Source organism: Halichoerus grypus, chromosome 3 (genome assembly GCF_964656455.1).
Source record: "Halichoerus grypus chromosome 3, mHalGry1.hap1.1, whole genome shotgun sequence".
Taxonomy (NCBI): Eukaryota; Metazoa; Chordata; class Mammalia; order Carnivora; family Phocidae; genus Halichoerus; species Halichoerus grypus.
Genome location: NC_135714.1, coordinates 86566125 through 86578914, shown reverse-complemented (window position 1 = coordinate 86578914; position 12790 = coordinate 86566125). Strand labels below are relative to the sequence as shown.

Sequence of the window (12790 nt, the reverse complement as noted above, 5' to 3'; positions counted from 1 at the left end):
TCAATATTTGTGTTGTTTGTGTATTTTTTTCAGTCAAGAGAATCTATCCCATTAAATGACCTAAAGTCAGAAGTATCACCCCGGATTTCAGCAGAGGACCTGATTGACTTGTGTGAACTCACAGTGACAGGCCATTTCAAAACACCCACCAAGAAGACAAAGTCCAGTAAACCAAAGCTCCTGGTAGTTGACATCCGGAATAGTGAAGAGTATCCTTTACACATGTGGTTTTAAAGGATGCTAGTGCCTTACTCATACTGTTTCCTTTCCATTTTAAGGGTGTGTAGCAAAAACAATGAACATATCTGGGATTCCTCTGAATTCAAATAGCTAAATAACTCTCAAACTAGATGCCAGAATAGACTTGCATAATATAACATTGCATGACCTTAAAATGGTTTCCAGATAACACCAGAATATTGGGACATTTTCTTGGTTTTTGTGTTTCTCTAGTGTATATTGCTGTTCTTGGGGATATTTGAATCCTTCTTGCTATAGATAAAATTTTGGCAAAGATGAAGACTATTTAACTGGCCTATTTCGTAGCCTAGAAAGAGAGATTGAGAGATCTCAACTTTGAACTTATATTTATTACAATTTTCAAAATATTGTCTTTAGAGAATATATTAAAGTATTTTTTACTGACATTTTACTATTAAATATACCGTAACTTCTTGGGATTTTGCTTGGCATTAAAGTATGAACAGTTACAAAATAGTAGCAGTTTAATCTTTCTGCTTATATCTTCATCTGTCAGATTCTCATGAAGCATGCCTCGATTCTCCATACTCTAGAATATAGGTAAAATGATTTTCAAAATTTTTTTAACAGGGTAACTCCCTTTAAAATAAATTCTTTCTTAGAAATTCATTTCATAAAATATAAATGAAGAAATTTTAAGTGATTTTCTTCGTAAGTTAATATTTATATCATTTACTAACTATAAATGAGAGTTCTATGAAAATGAGGGTTAATAGATTAGTGGTTTCTTATATGCTAAAATTGGCATATGAGTTTTCATGTGCATATTTACAATCACAATTTTTGAAATCTTAAAATGAAATTTAAGCTGTACATTTACTGAACTCCTGAAGCAATCCATAGAATCTTAGATTATTAAGAATACAATTTGGGAGTCTGCTATTTCAAATGATACATTTTTGTGAAAATTTACTACTTTTTATTTTCCCTCACTTGTGAAAGACTACTGAGTTTGGAGAGAGCCTAAATGTTTATGTCCCTCGTTGTTAGGTCTTCGGGGATACTGGAAGTTCCTTAGCAGAGTAGATGAGTGGATTCCCAAAAGCAGCATTAAATTCCAGTTGACAGGTCCAGGAACTCCTGCTGTAAAAGTTCTTATCTGTTATTTCAAGGGTTTAAAATACATTTAATTTTTTAACCTTATAGCTTGTTTCTTTTGGTTGAACCTTTAGTCATAGTCTCTCATAAAACCATCAAAAAGTGTAGCATTATAGTGCCCTTTTAATTTTATTTTTTTAAAGGTTTATTTATTTATTTGAGAGAGAGAGAGAGGAGGGAGGGGCAGAGGGAAAGAGTCTCCAAGCAGACTCCCTACTGAGCGTGGAGCCTGAGGCAGGGCTCCATCCCAGGACCCATGAGATCACAACCTGAGCCAAAACCAAGAGTCAGATGCTCAACCAACTGAGCCATCCAGGCTCCCCAACCTATTTTAATTTTAAAGACTACTTCTAAAATAATTAAAATAGCTTATATGCACATCACTCACTTCCTTTCAAATAATTTAAATAACTATTTAAAATTGTAAAATACACACAATATGAGAGTGACATTCAGTCCAAAGTTTTTCAAACCTCATAGTCTGATTTTTAAATTACTACTCTCCTTTGTTTTCTTCAGGATAAATATAACTAGAACAGCGGAAAGCAGAGCAGCTAGCCTGATCATTGTTCTCTGATGAGTATGGATGAGTTGCCTAACATAGGAATGCCTTTGTGTCATCTGACAATATGTGGCTCATAGTTGCAACTAGGGAGAGACCTGGGCTGGTTGTTTTCGTCTTTACAATCACAGGCTGAACGAAGAGAATCAGTAGTGCTTTGTGCCATTTTGGGGGGAGTGGTCCCAAGGGAATGAAGAAAGAAAAATAAAGTCACCCACCTTTTGTAACCCTCCCAAAGGACCCAACTTGTGAAATTTTCTAAATCCCCTTTTGAAAGCCTACTTTAAAACCAAAGTGTTCTTAAGTTGTGTTATTTATCCTCACAACATTCTTAAGTTTTGTTGTTGTTGTTTTCAGTATCCTCTTATTTTATCACATACCTGCTTTGTCTCACCTCTGAATACCAAATGTTGGCACCTGTGTCTCAATCACACTGCTTTGAGAAGAACCACAAGCTAAACTGTCCAAGAGTGATTGGGTGTCATTAGGTCTCTTTTAGTATCAAGAACACAGTGAAGAATGAAGAGCTGTGGGTTCTAAGAACCCTTTTCAATGAGGTGTCTAAACTACCTACCTATGGCCTTCCAAGGCTGAAAAACCTTTTATAATCTCTAATGATGCATACCATTTGATTACACTATGAGGAAATAAGTAATATTTCTTTCTGTTAATCTTAAATTCTATTCTCAAGGAATTAAAGGCAAGGGAAAAGTGTGTTTCATGGTAATGAAGAGATTCATAATTTAGTGCTTCAAATTAATATATCAGAATGTGGTGTTTGATTTTTTTAGATGCCATCATTAATAGCAACCAATAAATATTACTGTCTTTAGTGCTGTGGATAATTTTTTTAAGAAAAAGGTATAAAATATAGTTCTTATTCACTAGGTTGCTTTTAGTATAAAGAATATAAAACATGAAAATATTTTGTGTGGGAAATAAAGAGTAAAGACAATGATGTATTAAGTGCCAAATGAGTGGTACAAAGAATGTATCAGCAAAGAAGTAATCTCTGGATAACAGAAGGAGGTAAGTATAGGGTTCATATCCTTCTAATCTTTATAACCCCAGCACCAGTTTTGGCTCCTAGAAAGTACCCAGAAAATATTTATATAAGGAAAACAGAAGGGTGGAGGACACAGTGCCCCAGTCTCCTACCATTACCTTTCAAAGTTATAAAGAGTTGGCAATATACAAGCCCTTTTACATTCTATAAGTGTCCAGTGACTTCTGAGGCCTTTCTTCCTTTAAACCCAGAAGCAAGACAGTACTTACAAGTCAGTAGAATCAGAATTTAGAGCTAGAAGCATTCATTTGGTTATCTTGGTATATTCTAGTCAATAGTGTACCAGAGTTTGACGATTTGTTGGTGAACAAAATGACAAATTTCCTGCACTCATGAAAACTATATTTCAATTGGAGAGATAGATAAATATATCTATCATAAGATCTTTAACAACAAAAAATGCTATATATAAAAATAAAGCAGGGAAAAAGAGAATTATAGAGTTCTATAAAGTATTCAAGGAAAGCCTCTCAAAAAAGATAATATTTCAGCAGAGCTAAATGATGTAAAGAGGCAGGCTACAAATGATAGGAGGAGGAACATTCTAGGCAGAAGAAAGAACAAGGGCAGTGATCCTGGTGTATGAACATGCTTGGCTATTTTGGACCAGTAAAGACACCAGAAATGTAAGAGATTAAGTCAAAGGAGATAAAATCACCGAAGCCAAGAGAAAGTATAGGATGGTCAGAAGTCTCTGCAATGTGGTTTTAGAGTTAGTAACATGCCCTCAATTCCTTGGATACCTATAATCACTAATTCCTAAAAATCTATAATCCTCAATAATCTATAGCTATGATTAAGCTCTCCCAGTGTACCAAGCATGATGCTAGTTGTATGATGTAGATTCTGCTAATATCTCTATTTTACTGATAAAGAAACTGAGGCTTAAAAAGGCTAAGCAACTTGCCCAAGGCCATACAACTGGCAATTGGTAGAGCCAAACTCATGCACCTGAGCTTTATGCTCCTAAATTTTATGCAAGCGACTATTTGGTCTCTGCATAGGGTTGTTAAGCATAAACAACACAGAGACAAATGAGTGAATATAAATTAATGACTGAATGAGACATGTATTGATTCCAAACTATGTGTTCAAATACTACACACATTCCTTCAAATCTTACACACAAACTGAGCTATTACTTTCAGTGCCTTATATGGGGGGGCCTAATCCCTAATAAACAAATCTGCCAATATTTGTCTTTATATAGACGCAGCCACAATTTTTTTTTTTTTTTTTTTGCCAATTGAACTCTTTTTTTAATGAATCAGTCAACTATTCAATAATTTATCAAGCATCATATGACAGTTAATTTTATGTGCCAACTTGGCTAGGGATGGTGTCCACATATTTGTTCAAACATTTTTCTAGATGTTTCTTCTTCTTTTTTTAATACTGTACCTTTTATTCCCATGATGTATTCATTCCATAATTGGAAGCCTGTATTTCTCTTGTATATTCTTGCCTCCTTTGTCATAGATAAACTGACCATATAAGTGGGGGTTTATTTCTGGGCTCTCTGTTTTGCTCCATTGATCTATGTGTCTATGTGCCAGTGCCACACTGTTTTGATTACTACAACTTTGTGGTATATCTTAAAATCTGAGATTGTGATACCTCCAGCTTTGTTCTTCTTTCTCAGGATTGCTTTGGCTATTCGGGTTCTTTTGTGGTCCCATACAAATTTTAGTATTATTTGTTCTAGTTTTGTGAAATATGCTGTTGGTATTTTGATGGGATTGCATTGAATCTTTAAATTGTGTTGGGTAGTATGGACGTTTTAACAATATTAATCCTTCCAATCCATGAGCATGGAATGTCTTTCCATTTGTTTGCATCATCTGCAGTTTCTTTCATCAATGTTTTATAGTCTTCAAAAAGTACAGGTCTTTCACCTCTTTAAGTTTATTCCTAGGGTTTTTTGGGGGGGTTTTTTGGTGCAATTATAAATGAAGTTGTTTTCTTAATTTCTCTTTCTCCTATTTTGTTATTTGTGTATAGAAATGCTACTTATTTCTCAGTATTAATTTTATGTCCTACAACTTTACTGAATTCATTTAGTATTTCTAGTAAGTATTTGGTGGAGTCTTTAGGATTTTCTATGTATAGTATTACATCATCCGCAAATAGTGACCGTTTAACTTCTTTACCAATATGGATGCCTCTTATTTCTTTTTCTTATCTAATTGCTGTGGCTAAGACTTCCAGTACTGTGTTTAATAAAAGTGGTGAGAGTGGACATCCTTGTCTTGTTCCTGATCTTAGGGGAAAAGCTCTTAGTTTTTCACCATTGAGTATGATGTTAGCTGTGGGTTTTTCATAAATGGCCTTTGTTATATTGAGGTATGTTCCCTCCAAACCCACTTTGTTGAGAGTTTTTAATCATGAATTGGTGTTGAATTTTGTCAAATTCTTTTTCTGCATCTGTTGAGATGATCATATGATTTTTATCCTTCGTTTTGTTGATGTAGTGTATCATGTTGATTGATTTGCGAGTATTAAATGACCCTTGCATTCCCAGAATAAATCCCACTTGAGAAAACTGAACTATTTTAAATATTGGAAAGCAAAGTTAGAACACTTTGAGGGAAGCATGTTAGAAAGGCTTTTTTCTACTGAATAATTTAATCTCTTAAAAATATTCTTCTATTGGGGTGCCTAGGTGGCTCAATCAGTTAAGCATCTGACTCTTGATTTCAACTCAGGTCATGATCTCACAGGTTGTGAGATCAAGCTCCCCAGAGGGCTCCAGGCTCATCAGGAAGTCTGCTTGAGAGTCTCTTCCTCTGCCCTAACCCCAACTCATGTGTGCTTTTTCTCTTGCTCTCTCTCCCTCCCTCTCTCACTCTCTAAAATAAATCTTTAAAAAAAAATTCTTCTATTAATTTTTCCCCAAAATTATTACTAGATTCTGGTGTTTTAAAACTTAACAAATGAAAGCCTATTGAATTCCTTATAATATTTTTTTAAGGGAATTATTTTTGTAGAGTAGTTTTTAATTCCTACTAAGGTAAATCTTTGCAATTAAACTCTGGGATTTATGTGACTTTATCTCTCCGTTTAATAAATTAATAAATATTTAATACTAGTATACTTTTAAAATAACTTTCTCTTGCCAACAAAATGTAGTCCTATACAGTAGAGAGAAAAACAAAAAACATCAAAAACTCTAACACCTTTTCCTTCTCCCAAGGAAAGTAAGTTATTTTTGAAGGTCGTTTATAATATTTTTCAAATTGCTTATAGTCTCTGTATATAGTTTTTATCTTCTATTTTGCTTTTATAATAAGATCGTTTAGACAGGAAAATTTGGCTAACACAATTCTTATATCTTCATATAGGTGAAATTTTTTTCGTAATTTGTTCTTTCAGGAGATTAAGAATCTAAAATTAAGTTTTATCTCATTTTGTTTACCTATGTAAAATAATTGAAATGATTGTTTGTGAAAGGGGGGGCAGTTATCCTTCAGCAAATTAAGTTACTGTCTACCAGTGAATTTAAGAGCTAGCCTTATCACCCCCTAGAACCCTCCTATGTGTGTAAGGGAGGAAAAGTATCTTTTTCCTCTACCCTTCTAAGTTCTTGGCTGGGGTTCTGTAAGAGAAGACAAATTAACAAGAGAGAAGCATACAAATGTATTTAATGTAAGTTTTACATGACATGGGAGCCTTCATAAGAAAATGAAGATCTGAAGAAGTGGTTAAACCTGAGAGTTTTTATTCTAGGCTTGATGAAGAGTGGACAGTGGCAAGAACCTATGATAGGGAAAAGTGGGTATGAGTTAAATTTAGTTAAGCTAAAGGAAACTTAACAAGGCCTGTTTGTTCAGATTCCTTTTAGTGTCCGTCTGTCTTAGAGATAAGGATATCCCCATCCTCTGAGTATAGGGAAGGCATCCCTCAGTTGAGAGTTTTATGTCTTGATTCAGGGAAAGGTCAGAAAGTCTTTTCTGCACATGCCATTTCTCAAATTCCTTCAGCTTAAAATATTCAGTATACCAAGATGCCATATTTTGGGATACTATACCCTGAACCCCATTACCTGAAATTCTGCTAAAACTTTAGTCATTTAGCTTATAAGTATTCCCAGTTAAAATATAAGTATCCTGCAAGAGGTAATATTTTAATCTATTATCAATTTTTGTGATAGTAGGTAAGGAGAAGCATATCAACAATCTGAGGGAACTAACCCTAACTTCAATGGGGCCCAGTAATACAAGTAAGGAATACAGAAAAGGAAAGCTGGAGAACATGAAGACAGACTTTACCCACTTGACAATTAAGACATAATCCCAACTTTCAAATAAGGAGGAAATCTGGAGATAATCTAATCTAAATTCTTAATATTAGAGCTGAACAGTTTATGTCAGAGAAGCTAAACAGCTAAGTTTCTGTTGAAATCACATTTTATTTTTATAAGAAAGAAACATGAAGTGTTAATCTAGGCAAAGGTTTAGGTCAGTTATTTTGTTCTAATATATAACAGGGATTTCAGAGCAAATAATAACTGCATATTTTTTTGACAAAAGAGATTTTAATGAAATTAGCATTTATAGAGATAAAGGTTACTCACAATACTTAAAAGTTAATTCACAAAAAAACTACAGCAATTCCAAAATGGTATGCAGCTAATATAACACAGCTTTCAAAAATAGAAAACAAAAATGGACCAAATAAAAAGTGAATTCTAAAAGCTACCATTAGAGTGGAACATTTTTTATACACCACTCTCTGGAACAGACTAGAGGAACATTCAATAACCACAAAGTCTTGAGCAAAACAGTTGATGAGCTGGACCCAGTGACACAGAACACTGATGGCTTTAAACATTCTTTTCAAGCTTGCATAAAACACTTCTGAAAATTGACCACATACAGGGCCAAAAAGCATATCCAAACATTTCAAAAAATTAATACAATTCTATAAAGACAATGAAGCTTGGTTACAATCAATAACAAAAACATTAAAAATACAACATATGGTAGAAATATATAAACACATTTGAAACAATCGATGTCGAACTACACACTGTAGTGCAAATTAAATATTTATTATTGAAAATTAACAAAATTACTAATTATCCAAACTTTGTTAGAGATTCAGCTCTAGCAGTACAGAGAGAACCAAAGCTTCAAATGCTTACATAATAGAAGAAAGTCTGAAAAATGGGTTATGCATTTTTAAAAAGATTTATTTATGTATTTCAGAGAGAGAGAGCATGAGCAAGAGGGGCAGAGGGAGAGAGAGAGAGAGAATCTCAAACTGACTCCATGCTAACCGCAGAGCCCGATGCAGGGCTCAATCTCACCACCCTGAGATCATGACCTGAGCAGAAACCAAGAATCCCAAGCTGAACCAACTGTGCCACCCAGGCGCCCCTGGGCTATGCATTTGATTTGAGGTAGGAAAAGAATAATAAACACAGGGGCACCTGGGTGGCTCAGTAGGTCAAGCCTCTGACTCTTGATCTCAGCCTAGGTATTGATCTCAGGATAGGAGAATTCAAATCCCGCCTTGGGTTCCATGTGGGTGTGGAGCCTTGAAGACTACCTCTCTCTACTGTCCTCACTCTTTTTGTTCCAACCATGAGATCAGACTGGGTATAGAGAGTTAATAACCCATTGTGCTCAGGTTCTTATAGTTCCCCAGTACTGCATCTTTATATAAGTTTCTCTAAGAGGAGTCCAGAAAGTCCTCTCCTCCAAGGTGAAGTCCACAGCCACAACACCGAAAGTCACAATCCAAATAATCCAAATAATCACACGTGCTGGCTTGAATCAAGGAACATCATCAATGTTCACAGGACAGCCAGAAGCACCAGGGTCTTGAGAACCGCAGGGCTCGGGGCCCGGCAACCTGCCTTGCTCAGCGGAAATTCGCTTCCTCCTGTCCTTTAACGCCCTCCTTGCGTCCGGGCCTTCTTTGCACGCGGCCTCACCGGACTCAGGTTCAGCCGCATGACGGCCATTGAGAGTTGCCCCGTGAGGCGCTGAGCAACCCCAATAATTGCATATTTTAAAGAGGCAATAGAAAGTGTTTCTCATATAGTGGCATAAATTTCATAAGTAATGTTAATAACTTCAAAGATAATACACAAGCCGAACTGTTGTTTTCTTTAATAGTTCTAAATAGAGTTTCAAATTTCTAGAGTTCATATTAAGAGTGGTCTTAGTCATGTAAATGTGGGACCAACTGATATTATCTGTAAACAGAAATACTTTGAAGGAATATTATTCTCATATCCTTGTTTTTTCAGCTTTATTTGTAAAGCACTTACTTTTTTTAATATCAGAAGCTATAGGAAAGACAACCTCAGGCTTAATTTTTTTAATGTGAAGAACACATAAACTCAGTTGTTTTTATTATTATACCACATTATTCATCCTTAGTCAATGCTAGTATTGCTCTTGTCTCTGTGTCCTGAAGAATTAGTTTCTAAAAATTTCTTCAAAATAATTTAGAGATACTTGTGTTCAGAGCAGAATAGATATTAAGGAGGTTTAGTAAGATTTTTTTCATCCCATTTGGGTCTAGGTTCAAGCTACCTGAATTAAAATTTGTAGCTAGTTGTATTCCCATATCTGAATAGACCTTGCATAATATGGGACTATATGGTAGCCACTGCTGGAATGTCTCCACTGTCTGGATTAATAGTGAGTTGTGTAAGGTACATTAACTGTTGAAGAGCTCCCATTTGTTCTGAGACCCATCCATAGCCCCAGTTCCTGAGTGCCATGTAGTCTCATTCAATCAGCCAGTCAATCCTGATTGATGACCTATTTTGCCAGGCAATGGGGAAACAGAGTTAAGTCAGAATGCTTGCTGACTAGGAGTTCACAGTCTTATGGCTAAGAGAGACACATTAAATAGATAATTACAATACAGTGTGAAATGGTCTATGTTTGAGGCACACCCAGAAGGCCATGAGAATATAAGGATGGTCACCCAAACTAGGTGATACCTGAGATGGGTCTTGAAAGAGAAATAGAAGCTACCCCAGGAATGAAGAGGAAAAGGACATTTTAGACTGAAAAAAAACAAAAAAAACCATACTGTATGAGTGCACAGAGAGGATGAGAAGGACACATTCAGGAAATTACAAGTGCTCTGGATGTGCATGGCTAGAATACATGAGGGTAGAAAATGACATTACAGTTGGCAAAGGCAGCTTCATGGAGAATGTAACATGCTAAGAAATTTGGGTTTTATTCCAAAGACTATGAGAAAGTATTAAAGAATTCTAATCAGATAAGTAGCATGCTCGCACTTGTATTTTATAGGGATTTATGCAGTATGGAAGAAGATAAGAGCAGAGGTAATGGTGCAGGCAAGGCCAGAAGGATGGAATCACCCAGAGATTTGATGTGCATAAATATTTCTCCATATTTGCAATCACAAAGGGTGGGATCTTTAGCTTTGACCTAAAATAAATCAGTTTTAGTGAACCCTTTGGGTCAATACCCATGCTGGAGAAAATCCAGAGAAATGCATTTTATTGCTGTTCCTTTCCCTTTTCTCTTACTATGTATTAAAAAAGATAATTCTGTATCATGGCAATTGCAAGTATTGATAGATGGTGGTGCCACTAGCTAGGAAGGCCAGGAGATTTGATGCTGACACAAGTTATTCTAGGTTTGACATAGTTCTGAAATTCATTTACTCAGCAAATATATAACATGTATTCTAAGCACTGTATTAAAGCATTATAAGAGTTCCATAGATGAGATAAATACAGATCCCATAAATTGTTTAAAGTCCTAATGGAAGTCAAGTACATTAGCATTAGTATGTTTTATACAAGATCAAATTGCTGTCATGAGAGATGTACAGATACTGTAGGAAGGAAAATTTTCATGGAGGAAATACCTGAAGGATGGATAAGGTTTGAACACTCAAAAAAATGGAGAAAAGGGTTTTAGGTAGAGAAAGCTGCAGGAGCTAGGCAGGACATATACTGGAAACAGTATGTGATTTGGTTTGGTTGGAAGTGAAATAGTTAGTTCTTATTCATGAGAGCTCCACTGAGAAATTTGGGCTTTGTCCTATAGGCAGCCATGAAAGTTTTCTCAACAACGTTGTGATAATCAGAACTTTCTTTTTAAAATTTTAATCTAACAATATTGTGAATATAATGGATTTCCAAGAGAAAAGATAAGAATTGAAGAAAACAAAAAGCTATGACAATAGTCTGCACTCAAGGGAGTAAGTGTCTGAAATAGGCAAGTGGTTATGGGAATAGAGATAGGAGGATGGGATTTATTAGAGCTCTAGAATGTTGGATGTTGCCACTGATGAGATTTAAACTGATTTGGTGGATGGTGATGGCATTCATAGAAAGCAGCAACAGATTTAGCAAGGAGAAATGGTGATCTCTAAAGATAAAATTTTATATTGATTAATGCTATTTAGTTACACTATATATGAGGAAACTATGGGCTTAATTCTATATTCTCTTTTGGCTATTGATATACTAAAGGTATAGCCTTTACTTTGGACTCTATAACACTAATTATAATTAGTTAACATAGCAACCAAACAAGCCAACAAAGTGGTCTGATGAAATCCTGGTGTGCTTTGTATATAGAGGTATGAAGTCATTAAGTGTGGTACCCAGCAAAAATGCTGTGCTCTTTTAGGGTTTAGAAAAATATGAGATTGTTTCTGTGTTAAATTTTGAGCTGCTAGATATTTTAAAGCAATTATTAAATCCTTTTGTGAAGTAAACAATCTTTCTAGACTATGAACCTATTTACCTATTTAATATACCATATTATTTTTAGAAGGATATTTTTCTATCTGCTTGATTAATGTATGGTGCATCTACTTGCAATATTTGTTATATAGACTGACTTATAAATACAGGAAGGTGTTCATATCTTAGAAACCTAGAAGATGATGATGCATGTCATCCTTATCTGTTAATACTGTTCTAACAATCCAACTCTTTTGTCACAGACATTTTAAAGTACTTGTTCTGACCTATTTGGACATTGGATTACCACATTTTGTTTAATGTGAAAATTTATTTTTGTAATAAGCACACATTTGAATGCTTTTTGGTAATGCCTACCAAATGGAATGTTGAGCTGAATGCTATGTTTTTGGGGAGAGGAACAGCGTACTGCAAGACGGGGTAAGGTCACCAGTTGCCAATGAAAAATCATGTTTACTAGAATATATCACAGAGTGCAATCAGTGTAGTAAATAACTTGATTCAAATACCTGACTAGGTAACTGCTATAATAACTGTTTTTATAGTTACTGTTGTTCCATAGTAGAGGTTCCATTGTAATTACTGATGATTTATTTAATCGTGTCCTTTATCTTTTAATTCTTTCAAGTATGTCATCAAAAATCCTAATAGTAAAAATGTTTTATGAACACTGAAAGGTTAAAAAGTTACTGTTTATGAGTACCATTGCCACTTTTGCCAAAACCGATCTGAAAATTGTGATGGACATTGGTACGTTATAAAGATGTATATATGATTGGAGCTAATTACCACATAAATACTTTGGCTTCTATTGCCTAACTAGATTCTTAACTAATTACTATGAAGCTGAAACCTTTTAAGGTCTTAATTTCTGGAATAGCAGAGTGTCTGGCTGTTGGGTAGTGTACTCACTACAGAACCTCTTTAGTATTGGGTATTGTTTAACCCATATCTATGTTCATGCTGACAAACAGTGGCTTTTTTAAATACAAAAGGCAAATGCAAAGGATCCAGATTTTTTTCTAGAATATGAGGAAAGCAGTGAAGTGACACCCATAATCCTAAAATATGTCTTGTTGCCTGCTCATCT

General features: G+C 35.0%; 1 protein-coding gene across 3 annotated transcripts in view; it reads left to right on the top strand.

Moving 5' to 3' along the window:
• Window positions 1-12790, top strand: part of TBCK (TBC1 domain containing kinase) — a 227777-nt gene that overhangs the window by 185818 nt on the left and 29169 nt on the right. For all 3 annotated transcript variants that reach the window (XM_036094769.2, XM_036094767.2, XM_078069049.1), the window contains one exon: window positions 34-209. In XM_036094769.2, the coding sequence (XP_035950662.1) occupies window positions 34-209 (176 nt within the window). The remainder of the gene's footprint in view (window positions 1-33; window positions 210-12790) is intronic.